General features: G+C 34.3%; 1 protein-coding gene across 3 annotated transcripts; it reads left to right on the top strand.

Annotated features, from left to right (window-relative positions):
- Positions 1-1,738: 1,738 nt before the first annotated feature.
- LOC136032771 (pentatricopeptide repeat-containing protein 2, mitochondrial-like) lies at positions 1,739-26,394 on the top strand. Of its 3 annotated transcripts, XM_065713122.1 has the most exons (8): positions 1,815-1,896; positions 8,630-8,760; positions 11,913-12,144; positions 13,057-13,150; positions 16,344-16,538; positions 19,473-19,652; positions 24,493-24,711; positions 26,240-26,394. In XM_065713122.1, exons 3-8 carry the CDS (start codon positions 12,059-12,061, stop codon positions 26,339-26,341), a joined length of 876 nt encoding a protein of 291 aa, XP_065569194.1. In that variant the 5' UTR covers positions 1,815-1,896; positions 8,630-8,760; positions 11,913-12,058; the 3' UTR covers positions 26,342-26,394. The 3 variants fall into 3 exon arrangements, with proteins under 3 accessions (XP_065569193.1, XP_065569194.1, XP_065569195.1); XM_065713121.1 differs by lacking the exon at positions 8,630-8,760 and having other exon boundaries at positions 1,739-1,896; XM_065713123.1 differs by lacking the exons at positions 1,815-1,896; positions 8,630-8,760 and adding an exon at positions 8,836-8,857.
- The last annotated feature ends 213 nt before the right edge of the window (positions 26,395-26,607 follow it).

Raw genomic sequence — 26,607 nt, 5'->3', positions numbered from 1 at the left:
GGACTTTTTTCCAACCAAGTAAAAACAGTAGGGACAGGATCAGGTGTAAGTGACCTTCCATTTAGCCTATATACCCAGGAGAAAATCATGCAACTCTATACTAATAATTGGTAAATTTTTTGTTGTTCATATAGTTGACTTATAGAGTGAACATATCCCTTGATGCCTTTTTTTTATATTCTTTACAAACATAATAAGTGCTTCAATTCCAAGTTCAAATTTAAGCACTTTTTGGGCTCTTGAAAATGACCAAAATATTTCTAGTTTTTGGGTAAAAAAAAGCTTAAAACATTGGTCTCAAACTTACTGTTTCATTCTTAATCCATTTTCTAAATATTATATAACCCACAAGCACTAATTTTCCACAATTAAGTTGAATTAATAAATTTTACAGTATTATGCTATTTTCTTCTTCTTTGATGCCAAATTTTCAATTAAAGTATTTGTTTTTGGTCATTTTTGACAAAATAATGTAGGTTTTTCTCACTGCCAAAATTTGTTAAGTTAGGTGAAAAAGTGCTTAAATTTAATTAGCAATATAAGCAATTATTATACTTTTAAAGAACATAGAAAAAGGCATCAAGTGGTATTGATGCCTTTTATTTGTAAGTCAAAATATGAACAAAAAAAATTTACTCCCAACCTGCCTAATTTGCAAACTTGGCAGAATCAATAGGAAATATGTAATTTCAGCATTAGATTTCCATATTAGGAGGGTTGGGGCTAAAGTAGAGCAGGGATGCATGTAGAACATGTTACCTATAGTTATTATGTAAATCTTTTACCACATCAAGCATTGTATACCCAGAGAAGAATAAGTAGCAACAAGCTATTTATAGGCTACATAAGCACATGTTATTTAAGAATGACTTCTCTAGAGCTGAACTATGAACCCTTAGTAATATTGACAAGAAATGAGTAACAGAAAAAATGAAATTTAGGCTAAATGGCAATCATGAACTGGATACAGGCTAAAGGGGGCCAAAAACAGGGCTGTATAATTGGAGTTCAAAGAACTCCAATTATACAGTGATTTTAAAAAAATTACTGTATACAAATGATTTTTTAGTGAAATAAACACTTCCCTTGCTAATTTAGGACTTTAGCCTACTGAAATTTTCATATCCTATGCAATTAAAATATTTTCCCTTTTCAGAGCATTAAGACAATCTATCACAATAAAAAGATATTAAAAGCATCTTGAATGGAATGATTAAAAGAAGACAAATGAAAATCACAATTTCCAATCTAACAATTAAACTTCTGGCCACACAAATTGTATTAGGATACCCAGCTCTGAAATAATTTGCTCAAGTAGCTTAGTAGTAACTTTAACTAATATTGCAATAACTTTATAAGATTTTTCTTAACCATTTTATTATCTACCTATCCCACCCACCCAGTAAAGGAAAAAACCCACCCACCCATACAAGAAAAAAGCCAGCTTTAACTAGGCTAATAACATAATTTTTAAGTCTATTTTAGTGCAACCTGCCCAACAACAAAAAATCAAGCTCAATAAATCACCACACTGGTACACAAAAGTGATGCCTTCATCTTGGATCCATCTGAAGACATACTCCATGACCAGCTATAATTGAAACTTCTGCCGTCTTCCCGAATTAACTTGAGACGAACGTACAAAATGTAAAAGTTGTTAAAAGTCAACTTTTCATTAACTTTCAGTCAACTTTTACAAATCGAACGCTCCAAGTTAACGAAGAATCGCAAATAAAACGTAAGAATGCTGGTTTCAGTCAACTTGAAAAGTGAATCAAACGCAACTCAGGATTCATTTCCGAAAAGGGGCATTGATCCAAATTCCGCAAAAATTTCAAAAAATGTCGGGCTCTTTTGGTGCAAGGATGTGGTTAAGAAAGATAAAACGTTATGAAGGTTTGTAACTGTCCTTTTGTATAAAATAACAGTTTTAAAAAAGATATATCTTTTTTATATCGTTATCTTATGTTTAGACTACACATAAGCTCATATTCAACTTCTTAAAATAATTGCTAAGGCCAATGCAAACTTGAAAACCAATAAAAAAAAAACAGATTCAAGTAAAGATTATACCTTAAATCAGAATAAACTATTATGAATAAATAAATGAATCCTCAATCAAACATGAATGTTAATAAATACTTAGGTAAAACTAGCCTAAAATGAATCATAGCCTAGTCTACTTTATTATAGCCTACCTTCAGATCCAACCTCACCTGGATGGAAATTAGGCTACTGCAGTAAAATTCTAGTTAATTGACTTCTTGCTATCTCGTAAAGGGTTTAGGTTAGGAAAATGAAACTTTCAGGGATGGGTCTACAGGCTAAAGCAACTACCTCCACTCCTTCTCCCTCTAGAGGGCCCTGACATTTCTCTACATGATAGGTCTATGCCTATTGAAATTTTGACAAAAGAACATTTTACCTTAATTTTCAGTTACTAGTTGCTTTTTCTCTGCATTTAGTACTGAAACATGCAATTCCTGTTATTTGAGTAGAATTCTAAGCCATATCAATGTCTTTTTCAAATTTTAGGAAATGTATTTGCATATCTTTAAAACCTTATAAAATGGAATTGAGCAAAGTTATGAAGCTGAAAACAATTTGCTGTACTTCAATTGAGCAGAAGATCTATTTTGAAAGGTTTCACTTTTATAACACACACATTTTTAAAGGTCATCATAGGTCAGGGCCTTCTAGAGGGAGAAGGAGTGGAGGTAGTTGCTTTAATGTACCTTCCCAGGACATAGTTTAGTATGTAGATTCATCCCAGAAAGTTTCATTTTGTTAACCTAAACCCTTTCTGAGATAGAAAGAAGTTAATTAACTAGAATTTTACCATTATTGCTAATAGAGCTCCAGGGACTATTTTCTCAATATCCCTCAATGCTAGATTGACATTTGAACTATACTGAAAACTATACAACACATAACTAAACACACTGCTTCAAAAATTATTAAAAAACATTTTAAAATCTTTTCTGTAAGATTATGCTGCTAGCTACTATTGTTAATAAAACCCTTATAAGGCACCAAAGACACTTCAACCCACTCAAAACCATAACAAGACATCTAGACCCACTAAAGACACCTCACACTCAGGAAAATCTAGAGAGCTGATAGATAAAATTTAAGCTTACTTGGTAGTGTTGACCATAGATAGGTATGATATATAGATCATTCTTCTGTGATTTATGGTAGACACCACAACAAACTAATCATTTTGGATTGAATGTGCAAGTTGCTTCAATGTGACATGCAGCATCAGTATCATAGTTCAGTTCTTTTGTGCATGTATATTTTTCTCTAAGACATAGGCTAAGTGATGGGGCAGTTCCTGTTGTATCTTGAAGGTTTAGCCTCCCAGTCTTTGTTGAGTCTCCTTTTGAAAACTTTGGTTGATTCCACAGACATTGTGTCCTCACATAAACAGATAGAATTTTTTGATAATTCTTTGGCTAAAAACAATCTTGTCTAATTCTATAGTAAACTGAGAGCTTGTGAAGCTTCTTTGGTCAACCTTACATTTGTCTTTCATTGGTTAGCTGAGTAAATAGCTTCTTTTGGGGTTAGTTAGCATATTTGCATGTTTATAGCATGTTGCTACAAATAGAATGAAAATTGTGCACCTTCAATCAGTTGTAGGCTATATTAATTTTGTAAAATCAACCAGCAAGGCAGTTTTTGAAGACAAGGACTGTTCTCAGAATTGCCTTGTACAGCTTCAGAAACATTCTTCTTTTAACAAGTCCAAGGCTTGAACTTGCTCTGGAGACAGTTTGTGCAGAATGTTTGATGAACTTTAAGAGATTATTATCTAGAATTACGCCAGGGTCTTTACTGCTGGTCCAAATTTGGAGAGAAATGAGGGAGGATGTCTGGCTATCATTCATAGAGTACTGGTGCTAAGAATTATTATGGTGAAAATAAATGGTGATACATTTGGATAGGCCATACTGAAAGAGAGAAGCCACCTATTGGTCAATGTCTGTTTGGGATCAAGGTCAGATTGTTCAGATGATCTGTCAGATACACCAAGTAGTTTTGAGTCATCAACATAGTGATTTGAGTGGTTATTGACTTTAGGGATCATGTCATTAATATAAAGTAGTAGTAGTAGACAGGTTTAATAGCAAAAATTTTGACAGGTATTGCTGATTTGTGTTTCTTTACAACATATACAAAATCAAACTACACTTGTAAATATAAATACTGGTTCAAGAACAGTTCCCTGAGGAACACCACTTAGGACTTCAGAAGGTTGCAAGTAAGTACATTTACTGTCTGTTGTCAAAAGTTGTATCATTTGGGATCTAAGGCTGCAAAGTCCATTAGCCAACATACTAATTCTTACTTGATCCCTGCTGATGTTAACTTAGGACAAAGCTAATTGTATAGAACCTTGCCAAATACTTTGGCTAGGTCTAAAAGAATCAAACCATTGAAAAGCTACGTTTCCAGTAAATAGGTAATCTGTCTCTAAGTATCTGAAGGGTTAGTTCCTGCTGATTTTCTTGGGGGAATGTCATGTGGCTTGTTGGAGATGATATAATTGTTAACAAGGTTTTCAAGAAGCACATAATTAACAATCATATTAAAGACTTTTGCCACTGCAGATGTAAGGCCAATTACCTTAATTACCTTAATTTGCACTTCAGAGCGAATTAGTTGCAAGAACTGTGATGCTCCATAGTTGATGATGGCAATAGATCTGGTTGCTATGCTAAGGTCAAGCAACAAACCATAGGGACTAGAGAGTGCTGGAGAGATGCAATTTAAGCCCACTTGGTAACAGTGATCACATGGTAGGTATGGTTCAAGGACCATTCTCCAGCAATTTAGAGTTGGCACCACTGCACAACAGCAACTTTGGATAGAGTGTATGAGATGGTTTGGTATGACAAGCTGCATCATCCTCCAAGCTAACTCTCTATTGTGTTCCATGACTGTTATGGTAGTGAGGGCTGGGAGGGGTTTTCCCACTGGAATCTCCATGGTTTGGCCTCCCATTCTTTGTCGAGCCTCTTTTTGAATTCCTTGGGCAAGGATGCCAAGACTGTCTCTTGGCTTAGTTGGTTCCAATCGTTCACCACTTGCTGGCTGAAAAAATCTAGTCGGACTTCAGTGTTAACGCTGGATTTGAACAGCTTTTTGGAAAGTCCTCGTGTTTGCTTTTGGTGGGGAGAGAAAGTGAACAGCTTCTGATCTGCTTGCTGGAGGTACCTGTAGGTGAGCAGCATGTCGTTATGCCTACACTGAAAAACGAGTGTTGGGAGGTTAACAGATTGTAATCTTCTGCAGTAGGGCTGACTGCGTAAACCATCAATGCATTTGTTGGCTCTCCTCTGGACACCCTCAACAAGCTGGATGTCACTCTTGTAAAAAGGACCAGCAAGACATGTTCCGAAATCTAGGATTGGCCTGACCAGAGCTTTATATAATTTCAGAAAAACTGTGGAGGATCAACTACTGACGGTTCTTTTCAGGAGTCCCAAATTATCATTTGCTTTCGAAACTGCTTAGGCGGTGTGCTTGTGGAATTTTAAGTTGTCATCCAACAGGACTCCCAGGTCTCTACCACTACTAGAAGTAGGAATCAAGACTGTCAATGACATTTTGCCGTCGTACATAGTGTACTGGTGCTGCAGATTACCACGGCCGAAATGAAGAGTGACGCACTTTGAGATGTTGAAGGATAGAAGCCATTTATCTGCCCATGCTTGAATTTAGTTGAGATCGGCTTGTAGGCTAATGTTGTCTGCGGTACCAAAAAGCTTGGAGTCGTTGGTGTAAAGAGTCAAGTGGTTTTTTGTTTCAGCTACCAGGTCATTGATATAGATGAGGAATAAGGTCGGTTTGAGGACAGTTCCTTGAGGGACGCCGCTCAGAACTTGGCAAGGTGTTGAATAGATCTTTTCTCCATCCGTGGTAAAGAGCCGAACCTTTTGCGTTCTGCCACCAAGGAAGTCCATTAGCCAGTCAACTAGTTTTTTATCAATGCCCACGGCTGTAAGTTTGGAGCGCAAACGGTTATGGGGGACTTTGTTGAAGGCTTTGGTAATGTCTAGTAGAATTAGGTTGACAGGAAACCCTCTGTCGAGAAGCTGAGTAATTAGCTCATAAGTTTCGAGTAGGTTGGTTTCGACTGACTTCCTGGGAAGAAAACCATGTTGTTTGTCCGAGATAATGCTGTTGGAAACTAGGTGCTTGAGAACTGCGTCGTTGACAATTCTCTCTAAAACCTTAGCGACAGCAGACATAAGGCTTATAGGTCTGTAGTTTTCAGCTTTAGACTGGTCACCTTTTTTGAATATGGGTGTAACATAAGCAGTCTTCCATTCTGAGGGAACAACTCTGCAATCGAGAGAAAACTGAAATAGATGGCACAAAGTGGGGGAAATCTCGGTGGCTGTTTCTTTGAGCAACCTCGGGTGGATTCCGTTGGGGCTGGCTGATTTGTTGGTATCGAGAAAATTGGTCTTTAATTTTCTGATTTGTATCTATCCACCTGTGTTTACAGGAAAAATAGAGGGTATTTCATTTGTAACTGCTCCCTGCATTATTCCCACTGTTGGTTGGACATTATTCCCAATGGTAGCCAGACATCCTCTCCCATTTCAGTCCTAATTTCGACCAGTATTAAAGACCTGGGAGTAGTTGTAGATAATCTCTTAAAGTTCAACAAACATTTTGCACTAACTGTTTCCAGGACAAATTCAAGCCTTAAAATTATAAAAAGAAGAATGTTTTTAAAGCTGAGCAAGGCAATTAGGACACCAGTCCTGGTCTTCAGAATCTGCCTTGCTGGTTCATTTTACAAAAGTAATATAGCCTACAGGAAACTGAAGGTATACAAAGGAGGGCCACTAAATTTATCTCTGGAGTTGGCTAGAAACCATGTAATGAAAGGCCATTTACCCTAAAGCTACCATCTTTCACTTTTCATTGCAGGTACAGCAACATGCAAATATGCAAACCAACCCCAAAAAGAAGCTATTTACTCAGATAACTAATGAAAGACAATTGCGAGGTCACTCCAAGAAGCTTCATAAGCCCTCAGTTAACCACAATACTAGACAATTTTTTTTAGCCAAAGGATTATCAATGATTGGAACTGTTTTTGTGAGGAAACCGTGTCTTTGGAATCAGCCAAACTTTTCGAAACGAGTCACAACAAAGGCTGGGAGGCTAAACCTTCAAGATACGACTGGGACTGCCCATCACTAATATCTTAGGGGTAAATATACATGCACAAAACAATTGAGCTATGATGCCAATCCTGCTTCTCACATTGAAGCAACTTGTTCACTTTATCCAACATAAATATTGTGCAGTGATGTCTACCCTAACCACTGAAGAATAATCTCTTTATCATGTCTATCTATGGTCAACACTACTAAGTGGGCTTAAATTGTATAAATCCACCTCTCATCTAGTTGTAAATAGCAACAAAGCCCACACCACCTTTCCATATCAAACAAACACAACTTATAAACAATAGGGAAACTTTCTCAAGACACTGGAATTTAATTCAGTGAATATTTTGGCTTTAAACTTATATTAAAATGCCATCATTAAAACTTAAAATGTTGTTAAAAACTTTTTACAACATGCCTAGCATCCAAACTTCAACAAAATTCAACCAGGACTGATGAAAAAAATGATGTGGGAGGATAAATTTATTCAAACAAAACAGAACAAAATAATCAAATATAAGCTTTCAAAGATAATCTTGCTTTTTTGGCATCTAGCCTCAAAGGCTTTTTTGTACCGTGTTCAATAATGCTAGTAAAATGTTTGTTTATATCATTTTAAATTGAATTTGAGGATAAAGAAATTTTCCCCCAAGTCCCTATTTAAAAAAAATTCGATTATTTATTTTTAGACTAATTTTGATTTAGTCCAGCACCACCTGTTTTATCCCCAAATCATTACTAATGAGGGAAGATTTTTGTAAAAATATCGTTTGGGTAAGATTATTAGATATATGGCAAGCTAAAGCAGAATCATAAGAGTTATTAGAACTATTAGAAATTAATGCTTTGTCTATGTCTTCTCTGATTGCCACAGTCGTATGGTATTTGAAAAAAACCCTCTTTGGCAAATAACTGGCGTTTTAACTTTACTGGAGTTTAAGAAATTTGTGATTTTAAAATTATTAGTGAAAACTACATACAGATTATTTTGGTGTAAAGATTTTTTAATTTTGCTGTGACTTTTGGGATGTATGGAAGATAGATTACATTTGAGGGCTTATTAGGAGTCTTATATTCTGAAATATCTTTGATTTTATGGTAATGTCTTTTTATTCAACAGTTGATTGTATTATTGACAAAAGAAATGGGGTATCTGTTACCAAAACGAAAATCTCTGATAAAATTTATTTCTGCATTTATGTACAAATCAGAGAAACTGTTCAGGGCATGATCAATGAAAGAATTTACAACTATATATATATATATATATATATATATATATATATATATATATATATATATATATATATATATATGACATTATGCTGAAGACAGCCCTTGGGCCTAGGGCTGAAATATTCACTGAATTGAATTCCACTGTCTTGAGAAATTTCCCTATTGTTTCTAATTTGTGTTTGTTTAATCTCTTCTAGTTGGAAGGAATGTCCCTTGGCCATAAACTTACTGAATACTCTGTTTCTTATTTGTGTTAAGTGTGTGAAAAGTTGCCATCTCAACAACAGATCCAGCATTGGAACTTATTTTGCCCAAAGTGTGAATTGAGGTAACATAAAAACTATTAATTGAATTTGTAAGCGATGCCATTGCTGCGTTTAGAAATATCCCAAAAAGGCCATAAAGTGTGTTCACCCTGTCCTTATGTAAGTAATAAAATCATCACTAAATTATTTAAATCTTTTCTAGTTTTCCTCTTTTGAAGGAACTATGCTAAACAAATAAAAGTTGCCTGGTCCAATTAGACGTCTTGTTTTATGGTATTTCTTAATAACTTGGTAAGTTTTCTCACTCACTGCCCCTTGATTGTGCCATGTGTAGCCCTAATACCTAAAAAACAAAAAGAAAACACTAAAACCAAATAAATTCTTACTTTATAATAGGTTATGCAGCATCTTTGTAATAGTCTGATTACTGCATTTTTTTTACCATTGTTGCCCATTTTTGAAAGGGTCTCAGGTAATATTTTGGTAAATATTGCTAACAATCCCAAACAAAGCTAGATCACAATGAGTCAAGACTGCAGAAAACCTTTGTCAACCCAGAACCTGTTACATATGACAACATTCAATTAACAGAGAAATGTATTATTATGGCTATAAATGGGACTATCAAGGGAGAAGGGTCTAATTGTTATTTCTACTAATTTTATTTGTTTAATAAGTTTCTTTGAGAACCGACCAATTACTAGATATTTACTATTGTTCAAAAATAGTTACCAGAAATTCTGAAATCCACAGTTAAATAATCACAAACACTTACTTGTCTTATTCCTTCAGGACTCTCCAAGTCCTCTACCCTTACTGGCCTCTGGTTGTGGATTTATTTTTTGTTTTGCAGTAACTCCTCCTCTTCCAAAGTAATGGCCTCCGTGGATGGGAATTCATGGTCCTTGATTTTATACTTTACTATTTTCATTCATAATGTCAAAATTAGAAAAAAAATGCTTCTTCTAACCTTGGATTTTGACCACCAATCTTGGACCTCTGTACACAACCAGGTTACCTCCAGATTTGGACTCAGTCATGGCCTCAGAGGACCCCCCCTCCCCAATGGTACCTTTAGCTATCCCCCCTTGCTTACCACCCAATGCTTATTGGCTGCAGTTAATATTATTAAAAACGAGTTTGGTTCCCTTTTTTAATATTGGCCTTGGGTATGGTAAAATCTAAATCCTATCCCCTGAATGGCTACAGGGGATAAGTCTCTTTGTGCTACATCCACTGATGTTATTCCAGCTTCAGCAATGCACATGACTCATTGCTTCAGTGCTTAAGGTAATGTCTAAGAAAGCCCTGATCTGTGTGTGCGGGGGGGGGTCTTAATTTTGCTCTGACAGGGCTTCATGTAAGGCCATAAGGGCAGATTCATCCAGAGGAACTATATGAGCCCATAAACTTACATACATGACTGTTTGGACATCTTGACCTTCTATTAGAAAAAAGAGTAGAAAACGAGTAGAAAATACAATCAATCAGCTAGATCTTGGGAAATTGATAGATTTTCAGTGGCAGTCCTAATTTACAAGTCCTTAATGCCTAATTTCCAAGAAATGTCTAGGAGGGTAATTAACATTTTCACGTAATAAAATTAAAACAGCAACCTCTCAAGGTTTTGCCCCAGCTGGAGGCAAGGATTCTGTTTCTTTTTTATGGTAAAAATGATCTTTTCTAATCAAACAGTTACAAATGCTTAATTTGGGCTTAAATGTGTTCTAACATCACCCTGGCTAGACATGATGTTCAATAAAATTGACACAAAGAAAAAAAGTATTTTGAAGTGCTGAGGATGTCCTTGCTGAAATATTTGCTTTATCTTATTGTTGTTTCTTTTTTACTGTGTAGAGATCATCCTTATTTTGGTTCCTTAATTGTTTTTGTATTTTTTCATATTTGTATTTATTCTTGAATGTTAATGTAGCTAATATGATTTGACAGTTCAAGGTGAAAGAACTTCAATTGAAAAAAATGGTGTGTTTTTGGAAGTCAGTAAATCAAGTGGTATGTTTGTTAAGTTTCAGGCTCTTCTGTAATTTTGTGGAATAATAAGGTCTGAACAATGGAAAGAATGGTAAAAGATATGTTTTATATCTAGTGAAATTAAAGCTGTACATTATTATTTGCCCTAGGGTCCTTCAAACTTAGGATCCAACTCGGAGAGGCTTAGATATAAGAACCATCTCGAAAATACTGCTTGTAAAGCTGATTTTCTACAAAAAAAAAATCTTGAAAGTATTCTGTATATTAGTTAACATTATCTTTTGGTATGTTCAAATTCTACTAACACAAAATGTCAAGGCTCAATTTAGGCCCATGCATTGAGATTTTTTCTTTGGAGGGGGGGGCGAATTATCAGTTAGTAGAGCGAAAATAGGTGGAGTATAGATTTAAATTATTTCTATATGGTGTGGACGGAGTGGCTCCAAGGCCCTTGCAGCATCTCGTGTCTCAATACCTACTGGGAAAAGAAAAAACTGGTTCTTTTATAAAGAGACATGTCAAGGATCTTGCTTTATTATTGATATTGCCTACATCATCAAAGCATCAATAGACCTATCTGCACTAACCAAAAAACACCTTAGAAAAATATAGCACTGCAGCATTAAACCTGTGGGAATCATGCTTAATATAAAAGGTAAATTATATGTGTAAAAAGTAGGATCATGTAAGAGGAGGGGGGGTCTGACAATTTTTATTAATTTAGGAGTCAAATCACAAACATTTGTTTAGATTGTTGTTTGTAAGTTTTTTTGGTGGTGGGAGGGATCTTTAGAACAAGCTATGGGGCAATCTCTTCTATATACAGGTATGGGAGTGAGAATTGTTATAACTGTGTATTTTTAACCATATACCCCTATCTAACACTCAATAATTAAGGTTGGTTCACTGTGAGACAAGTTTCAATATTTGTTTGACTGAGGGAATTGAAGATTAATATTTGGATTTACATGTAATGTTGAATTTGGTTGCATTGTGCCTACTCATATAGAGACTTTCTCTAATGGGTCTAAAAGACCCTCCTTTCCTGGCGAAAACAAAACAAATAATAAATACCCGAGGATTAACTTTTGTGTTTTGGACAGTCCTTTCTCCTATGCATGGAGGTATAATTGTGGAATTTTATATAGCAGCTAAAATTTACGCTGCTGTGCCTCAGTGCTTTATTGTTTCCTTTTCATAGTCTTATGCATGTCTTTTCTAGGAATTAGAACTATTTACACGGCTGAAAACCTTGGCATTCCAAAATATGAGCAAGCAAGAGCAGAAATATCCAACTTGTACCTAGGGGCTCCTATTATAGAAAAATTCAAAGACAGAGTTGTCAAATCTATTGAATCTAGTAGAAAAATGCTTGCATCAAAAGAAGATGTTTTCAATTTTGTTCATCTGGCTAGTGCTGAAGACTCACAGGTGCTACATTCCCTATTAAAGAGGTAGGGTGTGAATAGATACACTAATTTTGAATTATGGCTTTTCCCTGGTAAAGTATGATCATCCTGCTTTTAGTAGACAGGATTTATACTTCTATGCAAAACTTTCACATCTTGCATTACACCTTCTTTTTTTTGAATATACAAATTCTATTTTTGCCAGGTCCTGACAAACCTGTAGTGTTCACCTTCAGAAAATTCTAGACACATCTACAGAGTGACAACATCTGGCAAATATGTAACTTATCCATGTGCCTTGATGTTATGTCTATGTGTATGCTCCAAAAATATATGGAGCATTTTCCATTTGAAAAGCCGCCGAAGTTAAGCCAATATGAAATCTAGAACAAGAATGTGAAGAATTTTTTAGACATCTGGCAAACAACAATTGAAGTTTTGCAATATATCTTGAATGTGGGAAGTCAATAAAATTGTCTTTTCAGAAGTAAGCAAAACTGCAACCCAGCAGCATTGCACAAGCACTTCCCCTTTCTCCTTACACTTATTGACAGTACACTTATTTTCATGTCACTTCACAATTCGATCACGTAGGTACTTTATTTACGTTTATAGAATGGTGCAATAAGCTACCATTAGTATACAAGCTGCTTATGGTGTATTTTGTGAACCAAAATATAAGAAAATCTGAATCTTTCTGCATTTGGAAAAACTATGATGCTTTTCTGGAGATAAAAGGGTACCACTTTATATGGCGCGAAATCTGAGTTTGGAAAGATTGGAAGTAATTCTCCATCCAGTTTCTGGACGATAATGGAGCTATTATTTTATTATTTTGAAAAACAGAACATGATTTTCGTAGCTATTTTTTTGTTGTTGTTGTGTGTAGCAATAATCCTTTTAAGTCTGCTAAAGCTTTTAGACCTACTCTTTTTATTATTTTTTCTGTTTTTCTAGGTATCATTCACAAAAAACAAAAAGTCCGTTTCGTTTTGGCCCTATTGTGATGCGTTACTACTACTCTAATGGACAACCCGTTGAAGCTTTGAAGGTAAGAGCAAAATAAACTTTCTGAGAAATTCAACATGAGCCAATTCTGGTGTGCCCTTAGTTATTTCTCTTGTTTGCTGCCTTCATTCAAAACTCTTTGTCTTCAGTTTTTCCCAATTGTGTAGGCCCTTCAGTGAAATGTGGGCTCTTATGTCAGTTTTTTTTTTCCGAACTTATGTCATTCTTGGTTAAAGGCAAGTATATTGGTATTAACTGGGGTGGTCTGGGGTAATTTATAAAAAAAACATGTAAAGTAGGCGAATGACACAGGAAATGTTGGAAATAGCCTTAATAACTTTGATATTTTAGTTTAGTGTAGGCTCGGACCCCCTCCTCTAGCTTTGTCAATGTGCCTTTAAATAAAAGTTTTTAATTGGCTTTTTTTGTCGTGTGAAGTTCTGTTTTTTGGTCCTAAAATTATACTTGCCAAATACTGAATGTTAGTCAGGATTAGAATACCGTCAGTAGTGGCTCATTTGCTCTAAAGAAAGTACAATTTATCTTATTATGACGACTTTTATTATGGCTCCATAAAATTACACTTCATCTGGCCTATTTTTAAGTATGCTTAAATTATTCATTTATGCTAGTTCATTGTATATTCTACCCTAGTAATTAACGGCTTTTTTGCAAAAAAGAATTTGCCTGTCTAAAAACTATATACATCATCGTGTTGTTCTTTCAAAGGCAAGAGGAAAAATATTTGCAGAATCCTTTTCAATCTTATAAAACAATTTGTACTAATTCTAGATGCCGTTGAATACTCACATGCAGAAATTTTGGTTTGTAGTTGTTATTGATGCTGCCAGAGCAGATGAAGAAATTGAAATTTAATTAAAAATTCCAAAGGAAGCCAAAAATCTTCAGCTTATTTTGAAATTTAATGTAAAATAACAAATTCTACTTCAAAAGAAATAAGAAGAAAAAGGGTTTTATAAGATACCGTTTATAACTGAACTTTAACAAAGAAAGTAATCTTACGGTAAAAATACGCATTAATATTAAAGGATAAAAATAATACATTAAAAGGATATTAAATAAAGGGCAGATGTTAAAAGGTTATTGTTAGTAAACGATAAAAGGTTCGTTAAGGATAAGCATGGGTACTGTTCTGTTTTTCTGAAGAAACAGAAAAAAATAAACAGGCCTTGAATGAAACAGAAAAGGTGAACAAAAAACAGAAGACCTGTTTCTGTTCTGTTTTTGGTAAAAACAGAAAACAGCTGTTTTTTGTTCAAAAAACAGCTGTTTTTCGAATTCTTAAGGGTTAAGGAAAAAAATTGTGGATGGTAATTTTTGGCTTATTATCCAAAACTTAATAATAACATCAGTTGTTCAAGCCTTATCATATAAAAATTGTGCTTTCCCAGCGTTCGGACATTGTCCGGGCATGCTGATTTCGCGTGAAATAATCGGTGATTAAAATATGCCTGTTCGCTCGTCACACTAGTAGTAGGTAACACTTTTAAGAAAATGTAGTAGTATTGCAGTATTTTTCGGCAAAAAAGAACCGTTTTTCTGATAAAGGGGCGAAAAACTGTAGGCACACAAACATTGCCATCATTATTTGTTCTTTATGGTTATTTTCACCATTTTCCCGTTCGTCTTTATCAAAAATACGCTTTTCTGTTTATACAGCAGCTCCTCAAACTTCCTGGAAATGCCTACTAGCTATCTGAGACATTTTAAAAATGAAATAATATTTGTCATCAAACTACACAGTCAGCTCCAAGTCCTTAGTGTTGTAGCAGATCCCATAGTTGCTTTGAGAGGGGGAGGTCTCCCCTCCAGACCATGCTTTCCCTTCCCCAATTCTGATATTCGGAAGCCATCTTAAACACAAGTGTGAAAGAAGAAAAATGCACATGAGAATGACATTTCTTACTGGTAATTCAAAAATTTCCCTTGCCTCGCTGCTAAAAACAGCCTTTTAAAATTGATTATTTTCTAGCCAATGTGTGTGAGAGACAAATGTTACTTGGCATATTTTTATGACGCTTCGCGCTAGAAAATACTGTTCTAGGCCCTCCACCGAATTCGTTCTTAAAAAAGTAAATAAGTAAAATGAAATTTCCCAAATTCTCAATTTTAAAGAAACCTAGATCCGTCGCTACATATTACTTTCTTTAAGTATTCTCATCTCTTAAATAGGTTTACAAAGGAATGCAAATCAATCAATCAATCAATTTATTAATACTAAAAGAAAAACTATTACAAAGTAAAGCGGTTACTAGGCCCAAGAAGCTTTGCTTGTAATGGACCACAGAAAACAAGAATAAAACACTTATAAAATATATATAAAAAAAAACACTGGAACAAGACAAGGACATTTAACAGATAGGATATTTAACAGATAGAAGATTTAGAAGGAGATTTAACATATAGCTGAAAATGATTTTAAAAGAAGAGAAGAGAGACATACAAATTAGCTACGTAGATGATGTCCTGCTTATGAGTTTTAAGTCTCTCCATTTTACAGGCAAATCCTGATTCTTTGATTTGTGGTTATAAGCTCTTAAGACTTAATGTTAATGCTGCTAAGAATCAATTCCTTGCTCATAATACCCAATGTTAATATTCATCCTCTTTATCTATTGTTTAAGCAGGTAAATTCATTATAGAGTCCCTCACTGAAATATCTCTGCCTCGTTTATGATACAGACAAGCTTAGTACTCGTGTTCTTACCGTTGAATATGCCATATCAGGTTTCCGCGCCAGCTGTGCCAAATTTGCTGCCCTGAAGTAGTTCATTTTCCAGTTCAGTTCACTTTTTTGTAATAACTTTGAAAAAGGTGTTCGCTCTTTAAGAGTTCCAGCTCTCTCTATCTACCTCTGTTCTTCTCTCCTCTTTCTCTCTCCGCCTCCCTTTCCTACTCCTCTATTTCTCTCTTCCCTCTCTTTGTCTCTAAGTTTCTGAATTGGCAAATCATTGTCTCTCATTGGCAAATCATTGTCTCTCGCTTTTTTCCTTGTCTGTTTAATTAACAATTTTTTGGAGTCTGAAGTAATTGGAGTTTAATAAACAATTGGAGTCTGAAGTAATTCACAAATGCTCTGAATTTAACAAAACTGGAGCAATTCTATGAAGCAAATTTTGGGGACGTGCTCCTCGTGCTTCTCTGAGCTTCTCTCCTACGGTAATGTCTCATTCTATTTTCCAAGTATTTAATATACAAAGTACTTATTTTTTTAGGCATTTTGTGACCCAGATTTGGACGGATTGTTTGAAGATTTATCTAGCCTAAAATTACTGATGTCCTTATTGTATGAACACAATATGCATAGCGAAATTAAAGATGTTTTTGAAGTAGTCAAATCGAAGAAATCTGGTAATCCTGTTTTTGTCAAGACTCTGTCAAATATTGTTTTAGCATCTTGCTATAAACAGGTAGGAAGATTCACAGAATTTACTGAACATTTAAATATCAAGATTGGTTGAAAAAGAAAACATCAGTGGCAACTCTATCCGGTATTTTGTGCTTAGCGTCAGAACATGGCGGAGTCATTGAGGGGGGGGATCTTGAATTAAATACATCCTAGTCCCGCCTTTGGAGATATGGAGGGGGGTTTTATAACAATGAGAAAAGTTAATTGATATGTTGAGATTTATAATTAATAGTAATTAAACCTTTTGGAACACTGGTGTATTAAAAAAAAAAAATATTATTACTCCCTCTCGCTAACCCCAAGTGACAAAAACTGAGGATTTTTCTCTGATTTACGAATGTGTTTTTATGTATCTAAATTTTATATAGAATTTTGTTGGTAGCTTCCAAAAGACGAAAAAGATTTATGTCAATTATATTCCCACGGCGAGTATGAGAGCTGACAAAATATTAATTTGTTCTAAGCATCTGAAATACTTGGGAGCTAAAATTTTATTTTTTGGTCAAATGTAATTTAAACATGAAATTTTGTATAAAAATCAGCGGTGGTGGCTGCCACTGCTCCAGTAAAAATAGCTAGAAAAATCGTCAAAAGATCACAAGACTAAAGAAAAATAATCTGTACAATTCTTTTTTAATAATTGAATATGACATGATTTAAATTACTAAAAATTTTATTAAACCATTTAATTTCTACCTTTTTTCTGATCGATAGTGGACTATTGTCCAGAACTGGAATATGGTCTATAATTACTCATTTTCCCTACCTTTCAAAGCTTAACCTCTTAGAAATCAACTAACTTGAAAACTGATAGAAACACAATAGTAGATTTTGACTGATAACAATTTTTATCAGTAACAAGATTTTTTTGAAGGCTCTTTAAAATAGAGAACACATAGAATCTACACAATAGTAGAATCTACACAATAGTAGATTTTGACTGATAACAATTTTTGTCAGTAACAAGTTTTTCTTGAAGGCTCTTTAAAATAGAGAACACATAGAATCTACACAATAGTAGATTTTGACTGATAACAATTTTTATCAGTAACAAGATTTTCTTGCAGGCTCTTTAAAATAGAGAACACATAGAATCTACACAATAGTAGATTTTGACTGATAACAATTTTTATCTGTAACAAGTTTTTCTTGAAGGCTCTTTAAAATAGAGAACACATAGAATCATATAAACTACCCGTAGAATGAGCTGAATATTGATTATACAGTGAAAGGCGAAACAAGAAATCAAGTCACAATTATTTTTGCATTCTCATTTAAACTTGAACATTCAAATTTAATATTCAAATTAATATTAATTCAATTTAATACTGAAATTTAACATTAAACATTCAAATTTAAAATCATTTAAGCTTTCTTAGTAATTTTTTTGTGTTATGTTTCACCACTTGAAACAGGTTACACTATGAAACTGTTTGCATTTTCACCTTGTCTTCATATTGTTTCGTATCATCTTTTCTGCGACCTGAACGAAATTTCTATACATCTCATGAATTTTTTAGGAATAATACCAGAAATTCTGATTTTGAAACAGAAGTTCGAATTTTTTGTTAAAATTTTCCATTTCAACATTTATTATGTTTTTGACGGTTAATAACATGGAAAGTAGACAAGAAGACATGCACTCTTCTATCTGTAAATGAACCTTACACCAAGGAATTAAAGTTTAAGCAATGAACCGTTTTACGGGTGTTCATTAGCAGCAGTAAACAGTAAAAAAAAAGGTAAAGGATACGGCATTAGACTTTACAGTCCCTACCGGTGGTACTGATCTCCGTTTCTTGGCCCTTCAGCCAGGAAGTGCAATGGAGGGGTTGGGGCCAGCTATCCTGTGCTTTTGCACACCCTTCCTGTTTACCTTTCCCAGAATTCTCCAGGTACCCATTTAGAGCTGGGTTGACTCTGGCTAAGCTTACAGAGTCACGCAACTGACCCCCGTCCCAAACTGAAGAATTGGGTACACTAGGATTCGAACCCGCATCCTCTCAGACAAAGGACCCCGTGCAGTAAACAGTGCACAGTCTTCAAGTTCATTTATTTATTAATCAAAACAAGGTAACAACAAAAACAATGTAGATGCAGAGAATAACGATTAATTTTTACTCACGTAATTTATTTCACATGTTCTCTAATTATATACTAACCGGGCAATAATGATAACCATGTCCAAATGTGATACCGGAGCACACATGTTTATTACCATTGAAATATAGTTGTATGTATTGTTCCACGGCTGTGTCCCATTGATCACACTTGATGCAACACTCAACGGGTCCTTGTCATCGAACGTATAGTTATTTTTTGTTTTCTGATTTGACTTTATTTTTAGTTTTAATGTGTATTTGTCTAAGGTCTCAACCATTGTAGTATCTGTTTTTTTTGCATTTATTGTAATTTATCATTTGTAATTGTATTCAGTTTAGGTTTAATTTATTCATCCGTGGTAATTTCTGTGCGTTTTGAGGTTGACTAATTACATTTATCATATGACCTTTTTTTATTATTTTAGGTTTTGATGAGTTGTTTAGTTTTCTTTGAAATTTTCACCAAAAGAGGAAAATTTTGGCGAAAAGAAAAATTGAAAATCAAGCTGTTCAGATAATGAATATTACCCAAAAAGTAGCTTTACAGAGGAATTTCTCGACTTTTTCCGTCTAGCAGAAATGTAGATATTTAATGTTATAAATACCAGTTGACAAAAATGAATAATAAAATTAAAGGGAAAAAATCAAACAAATTGGTGAAAAAACATGTTGACTGTACAATTGCATCTTATTAAGATATTCTTATAAAAATGAAAAGAAATTCTAATCTGATGCCACTATTCTTGGTAGAGTTTACAAGGTTTGGTGAATGTGCCATAAACGTGGGTTTAGTTCAATCTATGTGTTTGTTTATTCGTTTGTATTTTTATAAGAATACACCCGAAAGCTACAAGTTGGCCACGGAGATAGGTCGACAAGATAAGGAGCACGTAACGAGAAGGGGGGTTGAAATTGCAGCAGCTGTGGCTTTAAAACAGAGGGATCCTGGTCTCGCTTTAGAACTTCTGACTGCAATTGATTTTTCAAATAATCTACTCACCAGGAATTTAAAGGTAGGAATTTTGAATATTTACAACTGAAGAATTGTGCAGTTCACTCGCCAGAATCAGTTAACTTTACCATTTTTTATTTATATAGCTTTAGTTTTATGGTAATGTACTTAATTAACGTTAGAACTTTATATTTACACTAATTATCCCGTAAATATATATGTAGTACCGGAAGTGATAGGGAGAATGCTAAAGGAAGGTGGACAAGATATGCTGAGAATATATTGAACCATGATACTTTTGAGGGAAATGATACAGAAATGAATGAAAATTTTCCGACAACTTGGAAGTTAGGGATGATTAATCTTGTAAAGATGAGTCAGAGAGGGTACTAAAAAAAAAAGAAAAATAATAGTACCTCAGGTGTTGACAGTGATATAAATGGTTCTTCAAAATATGTTGGTTAAGAATTAGCGATAAATTACTGAAGAATACCATTAGTATGATATTTGAAGAAGGGGAAATATCTGGTGATTTTAGGAAAACTTTAATTAAACCCCTTTTTTAGAAAGGTTTTAAGGATTAGCATGATGATACTGAATAGAATAAGACATAATTTAGACGAAGTTGAACAATGAATAACGAGAAGAACCAGTGATTTAGGAAAGGGAGAGGATACTTTGACCAAATTGTCTCTCTCAGATTAATAATTGAGAAGTCTCTGTGTATGAGAATATTATTGCTACGGATTAGGTAGGAAGTGAGGTTTGTAGTTAATTTGGTGTTAAGCCAGGAGCTAAGCAGGGATGTGTCCTATCCCTATTTGTTAGGAATATTGTGATGGATTGTTTTCTTTAGAAAAATGGTAAAGGCTATGGGAGAACATGCAATCTAGGGGAAGGGTAAAATTTTCATAGACTTGGATTATACAGATAGCTAGAATGTCCTTACAGCTACCAGAACAAATAGACAGGGTCCCGGGTAGCAAAATGGTATTTTTATTAAGGGATTTTAATGCCCAGGTTGGTAGAAATAGGATAGATGGTAGCCTACTCTTAGTAAATTTGATATAGGAAGAGAAAACAGAAATAGCTACAGACTGCTGTAACTTTATATGTGTAACAATATAGTCGTAAACAGTGCAGTATTTGGATATAACATGGTCAATAAGTAACGTGATATTCACATGATGATAAGACAGCTAACCTTATTTATTATTATTTTTTCAAACGAAGACTGGTAGGATCAATATATGATTCTAGGGTATGTAGGAGTTCTGCTATTGATGTTAAAAGTAAATATCACTATCTAGTAGTGTTTAGGGTTAATTTAAAGCTGAAATTTAGGAAGGGTTACTACCTTCCGAGAAGTTATGACGTCGGCACACTCCTGGATGAGGATTTGATATACATTTTCGAGGAACAGCTGAGAACTAAACTGGAGAGTTTAAAATTTGACAAGGTAGAAGATTGATGGAACAATTTTTGGAAACTCGTTTGTGAAGTCGCTGATGCTGTCTTAGGGAAGAAAGTTAGAAGCGCAGCTAGAAATATTTGCGAAAATGCTTTAAGTTTAATAGAGAGAAGGAAGAGTACAAGAATTATTTGAATGATAGATTATGTGAAATAAGAGAAGGATAAAGTAATGAAATATGAACTAAGGAGTTGTGAAGTGGAGGACGTAGATAAAATTGCTGAAGGTCTGGAAGTTTTAGCTAGACAGTATAATTGTAAAATATTGTACTGGTATATTGACAAATTTAGAGGGAATAGTCAATCTGGACTTGTCCTAGTTAAACATGTGATCGGGCCAAAATTAGCGATACGGAAAGAGTTAAAGAGAGATAGTTAGAAGATTTTGAGAATATGTTAAACCATGATAGAGTTACAGGTAAAGTTAAAGAAGAGAATGAAAGAGATTTTGACACTTTGGATGTGAAAGAAGATTTATTTTGTGAAGAAGAATTAGTGACACTAGTAAAAGGACTTTAAATAACAAGCCCCTAGGTGCTGATACTGCGGTAAATTGAGTTTTATAGATTATATATGATCAAGCATTAAAGTCAGCTGATAGAAAAGCTGTAGCCAAAGTCTTATCCTTATAAGGTATTAATTTTTTTTTAAACTTACCACAAAACAAGTCTTTCAAAGAAAAGTAGAGCTCCACTAAACCAGAAATGAGCTAAAATAAAGTCAAATAATATTCCAAGGTTAAAACTACCGCAAATCGTCATCGATAAATTAATAAACCAAAATCAAACAGAAATTACAATAAGTAAAGCAAAAATTAACATGAGAAGGCAACCCCCGTGCCTTCTCAAGACCAGAATATAATTTGCACTTTATTGAGAAAAAAAAATAATGGATAGTCAGTTTGATATGCTTATACTGATATTTATTCCTTAAAGTCTTTGTAAATTTTCATTCTATTAAAGTAAAAAAAGGGAAAGTACTTAAAATGTATTTTGTTTTCAGTAAAGTGCAAATTATGTTCTGGTCTTAAGAAGCGCGGGGGTTGCCAGGTCTCCTCATCTTAAATTTTTGGGTTTCATTTGTTTATTGATGATGCTTTGTGGTAGTTTTACTCTCTGAAGATTACTTGGAGTAACTCTAATGAGTTATCTATTCTCTTTGGATCACACCCTAGGATACAGCTCATTATTTACAGAACTGATTTCCACTTTCCTAATGGTGTGGTTTCATTTGCCTTTTCCTGATTAAATTGTCAAGAAACATCATAGTAATGTCATTTGGATGGCTTCTCCATCGATTGCTATTGATGACTAAAATACCTTTCAACTTAGTTGAGTGTTCGTATATAATTGTCAAAAACACAACTAATTAGAATAATTAATTCTTTGAAAATCTTTATGATAATTAAACAAATGGATATTCATACACGACAAGAAAACATCATTCGTATTATTAAGTCTATGCAAGCTAACGGGACAAAAGTTGCTGGAAGTGGTCCATGAATCACAGTTGGGGTCGACCCGAGTGACGATCTATAAGGTTTGACTTAGTTCTATCAACTTGCAGTGAAACACCTAATAATAATCCCATCTAAATTTAATTGCGGTCCTGTAGATCAATTGAAGCAGATCAGTTTCTGGCAAATTTGTTTATGACGTGACGTTACCTACTAGTAATTGTGCTTACGACAAGAATTTAAAGACCCTTTCCCTCTCCTTCCCTCTATTGCTGTTAAGTCGATAATGGACTTCAAAAAGGAATAACGAGGATATTAGTTAAAGTAAAATTTGGCTGAAACCTAGTTTACTCTCATCACCGACCTTCCTCCCCCACAGAGATCAATTGAATCCAAGGCCAATAAAACATGACGTAGGACATTGGATGCAAAGTCTCATCAAGTTATGTTGATATTGAATCAACCAAACTTAAACACTAAATATAACAATTTCTTTATAGTGAGATCTTAAACACCTTTCAATGAAGTTCCAATGCCCCGCTAGCAGTAGATAAAACCTTGCTTATGGCGAGTTATTTCAATACTTCAGTTTCTATGGAAAAGGTTTATTGTTTAGTATTATTTAAAAGAAGCCCTTAAACAGCTCTATCTTTTGACGAGAAATATTTTACTTGTTTTGATACTCGCTGTCGCATATCTTCTAACCGTACAATTCTTTCTTCTTTATATTGGATTTTCATTATTTCAATCTCATTGGTATTAGCTACTCTGATTAGCGTAGTCTCGTGTCTTGTCAAAAGATAAGCGTGCATAAATATTGCATTCACTTATTATGTTATATATGGTTACAACCTACGATTAAGACGTCATTCATCAAGCTTGTTCATGAAAATGCAGTTTTTTGTAAAAAAAAATTATTTTAAATGCGTTTTTTATTGCAAAAGATACTAGATGTGGCAATATCTTTTCAAATGAGACATTAAAATAAGTGAACTGATGGAACTCGAAAATCCCATGTTAAAATTGAAAATGTATATTTAAAAAGTACTCAAGTATTGGTTGGCAGAAGATACCGCTTTTAATATCAGGCCGTAGCTTCTTGAAGATGCTACAGAATGTTTGCTAGGATTTTGCTCTAATTCTTTGACTGTAAATCTTTGATTTGTAAATCTTAGAAAATGTCTAGCTCTTTTTCACATTTGTACTCTATGAAGGATATTGTTTTTAGAACAAAATCTGTACTATCATGAGCAGAAGACAATAACCTGTAAGATGATTGCAACCATCTTTCGATGTATTTTCCTGTTTTTGAACAGTCCTATAGAATATTTTCAGCTACCTGAAATTTTTACAAGTTTTTTGCCAAAAAGAATCGTTTCAGATCGCCGAAAACACCCCTAGAGACCAGATTGACAAGCTGATATAATTAACCTGGTATTTCCGCCAATGAACAAGTGCTATTTGAAGGGTTTTTGACAATCAACGGTCTAGAGAATTGAGAGACAGAAGGCTACCCTAACTTCAATTTTGAACCTCGATGTTTTCAAATTCACTTAATCACGGCCTTAAATTTTTTATGGCCTACTAAGTCAGTAGTGAAATTTTAAGTGAAATTTAGTGAATATATGTGAAATTTTGTATGAGCAGACAATCACTTTTTAAAACAAATTTATAAATTGTTCCGAGACAGTCTTTTACTGCCTGATCAGAGCTTAAATCTCCGTCTCTTATCCATGTTTTTAATTTTTTAAATAAGGATGATTTTGATGGTATGGAATGATGATTATTATAGTTTTATGGATTTGTTTGTCAAATCGGTGTTGAAAGACTTGTTCAAGGGTTAGAGGTTATGGTTAAACATAATTTAATTTAACCACTGGTTAAACCACATACTGTAGTTAAGTGATTAAACTTCTTAACGTAGAAAAGTATGCACATAGTGTGAGAGCCTTTTTAATGGCACCTTCCGTTTTAGATCTTAGCTTACAGCAGCATGGATCGTCCAGAAGAAGCATTGCGAATAATAAAACGGGACCTATTCAGGGATATACCTACTAATGTGGTTCCTGAAGCAATGAAAGCTATGAAAGAAGCAGTTTATCGTATAAAGGATGATAATCAGAAAGATTTTGTTGTTCCAGAATTAAAAAATTTGGAAGCTGACCTTAGGGAGAAAGGATTTTTAGTTGAAAAGGTAAGATCGATATTACGTTGTAGGTTAGCTTAAAGCATTTTAAATGAAGCCATAGAATATAATGAAGTTAGGAATATAGCTTTTAATTATTGACAGTTAAATAAAATAGTTATCTACAGCTTGTTAAGTGCAATAAAAATAACTCACCTGTGCTAAAAGTACTATAAGTTGGAATATAATAATAACTTAAGTGTTGTAATGCTTGTTGAAGCGCTTTTTTCTAAAGAATTGTCCGGATGTTTCTGTGCTTTAATAGCCCTCGTGGGTATGATTTGGCTGTTAACTCTTATGGCTATACTCTCGTAATAACGGAAAGAAACGTTTTTCATTGGGTTTTAACTTAGAAATAATCATTTTAGTGGTTTCAGATTGGCTGAATAGGCCCAAAGAGAAATATGATGTGGTAGATCGTTTGATTAAAAAATTATGTAAACATGTGTCTGATTGGTGGATTATTGCTAGCTGACTTGGCCTGTGAAAAAAGATTTTTAGTTGAGACGATAGGGTTATCATTGATGTAGAGTAAGCCAGAGCAATAGAGCTGAATTGGGCTCTTAAAAATAGCTATTTTTCTGTTCCATTGTTTACTAACACTGTCGGTTGACAGTTTTCTGTTAGCTTGCGAAGCCGAAGTGTTATTGAGTAAAAATTGATTTAGAACGTACGAATTGAGTGGAAATAAAAAAAAAAATTAACAGCTCGAAACTGGTTTGGTAAAAGTAGAATTGAGGGGTTTTTTGCTAAAAGAATTTGACAAACTGACTAAAGAATCTGCTGCAAAAGTTTGTCTGAAAATATTGTATGCAAGCTAATAATTTGAATCAGTGTTTGAACAGCTCGTCTCATATTTCTTGCCTTCTTATCTTCTTTCTTCTCATTCTTCTTTCTTATCTTCTTCTTTCTTCGTTCTTCTTATCTTTTATCTTCTCATTCTTTCTTGCCTTCAGTCATCTTCCATTTAGGTGCATACACAGGATAATTATACAAAAAAAAACTATAAGCTGTAGGTGCACTAGGAACATTTTGAGAGAGAGATAGACCCAAACACTTCTGCTCACCTCTTAGCTTAGCTGCCTCCCACTCAGCTAATCTTAGATAAAGGTCACGAGCACAGAGATTCTTCCAGAATCATTAAGAGTTTTTAAACCGTCAATTCTTCGGTTTGACACCGTGATTTGACGCAAATTTTTGAAAAATGCCAAACATTGCTACTATGTTTTTCTATGTCTATCCTCTCCCCAGATCATAGGTATACAGAGGTCTGTTACGGAACGACATCAGGCAATTTTGTCCATAGAAGGGAACGGGCTATACAACGTGTATTTTAGACTCGTGATTCCCTTTTGGCAAGGTTCTTTTTGCCCAACTTTAGGGTGGGCTTTCCCCCATCTCCCGTTCTATTTGTGAATAGTGCCTTCAATAGAATATATTTTTAGCTTGATCATGATCTTTTGATCAAAAAGAAATAAGAAAGAAGTTCAAAAAATATTTCAGTTGAAACGCAAATTACTGTTCTATTTTATTTTAGAGCCTGGACACTCACCTACTCGAGCCAATAAGTGGAGTAAAGAAGCGACAAATTCTAGAAGAAAGCAGTGAAAGCGGTCATTCGGACGAAATGAACGGATAAATTTAAATTTTATATCCTAGTCTTGTTCTTTAAAAATGAAATATTTTCTCCAACCTTTGTTTGAAAAGCTCCTGTAAGAGTGTTTAAACGAGTCAGGGAGAGTAGAAACTCTTGATCTTTTTTATTGATGAAAGTAACTTAAATTTGGCAAGAACCTTATTTACATCATTTTGAAAGGCAATGATTTACTAGGAGCTAGAAGCTGTTTGTGAAGGGAACTTAGTAGGACAGCCAACTGGGGGGGGGGGGGTAGCTTTCCGCTTTTT

Source organism: Artemia franciscana, chromosome 11 (genome assembly GCF_032884065.1).
Source record: "Artemia franciscana chromosome 11, ASM3288406v1, whole genome shotgun sequence".
NCBI classification, from domain to species: Eukaryota; Metazoa; Arthropoda; class Branchiopoda; order Anostraca; family Artemiidae; genus Artemia; species Artemia franciscana.
Note: the sequence above shows the minus strand (reverse complement) of the source record. Positions and strands in the feature narration are given on the sequence as shown.

Bases quoted from the DNA above. Each gene is read 5' to 3' on its own strand.
- LOC136032771 (XM_065713121.1), top strand. From the start codon at position 1,842: ATGTCGGGCTCTTTTGGTGCAAGGATGTGGTTAAGAAAGATAAAACGT. The intron at 13,151-16,343 runs GTAAGAGCAAAA...TTATTTTTTTAG, and splicing joins AACCCGTTGAAGCTTTGAAG to GCATTTTGTGACCCAGATTT. The intron at 19,653-24,492 runs GTAGGAATTTTG...CTTCCGTTTTAG, and splicing joins TACTCACCAGGAATTTAAAG to ATCTTAGCTTACAGCAGCAT.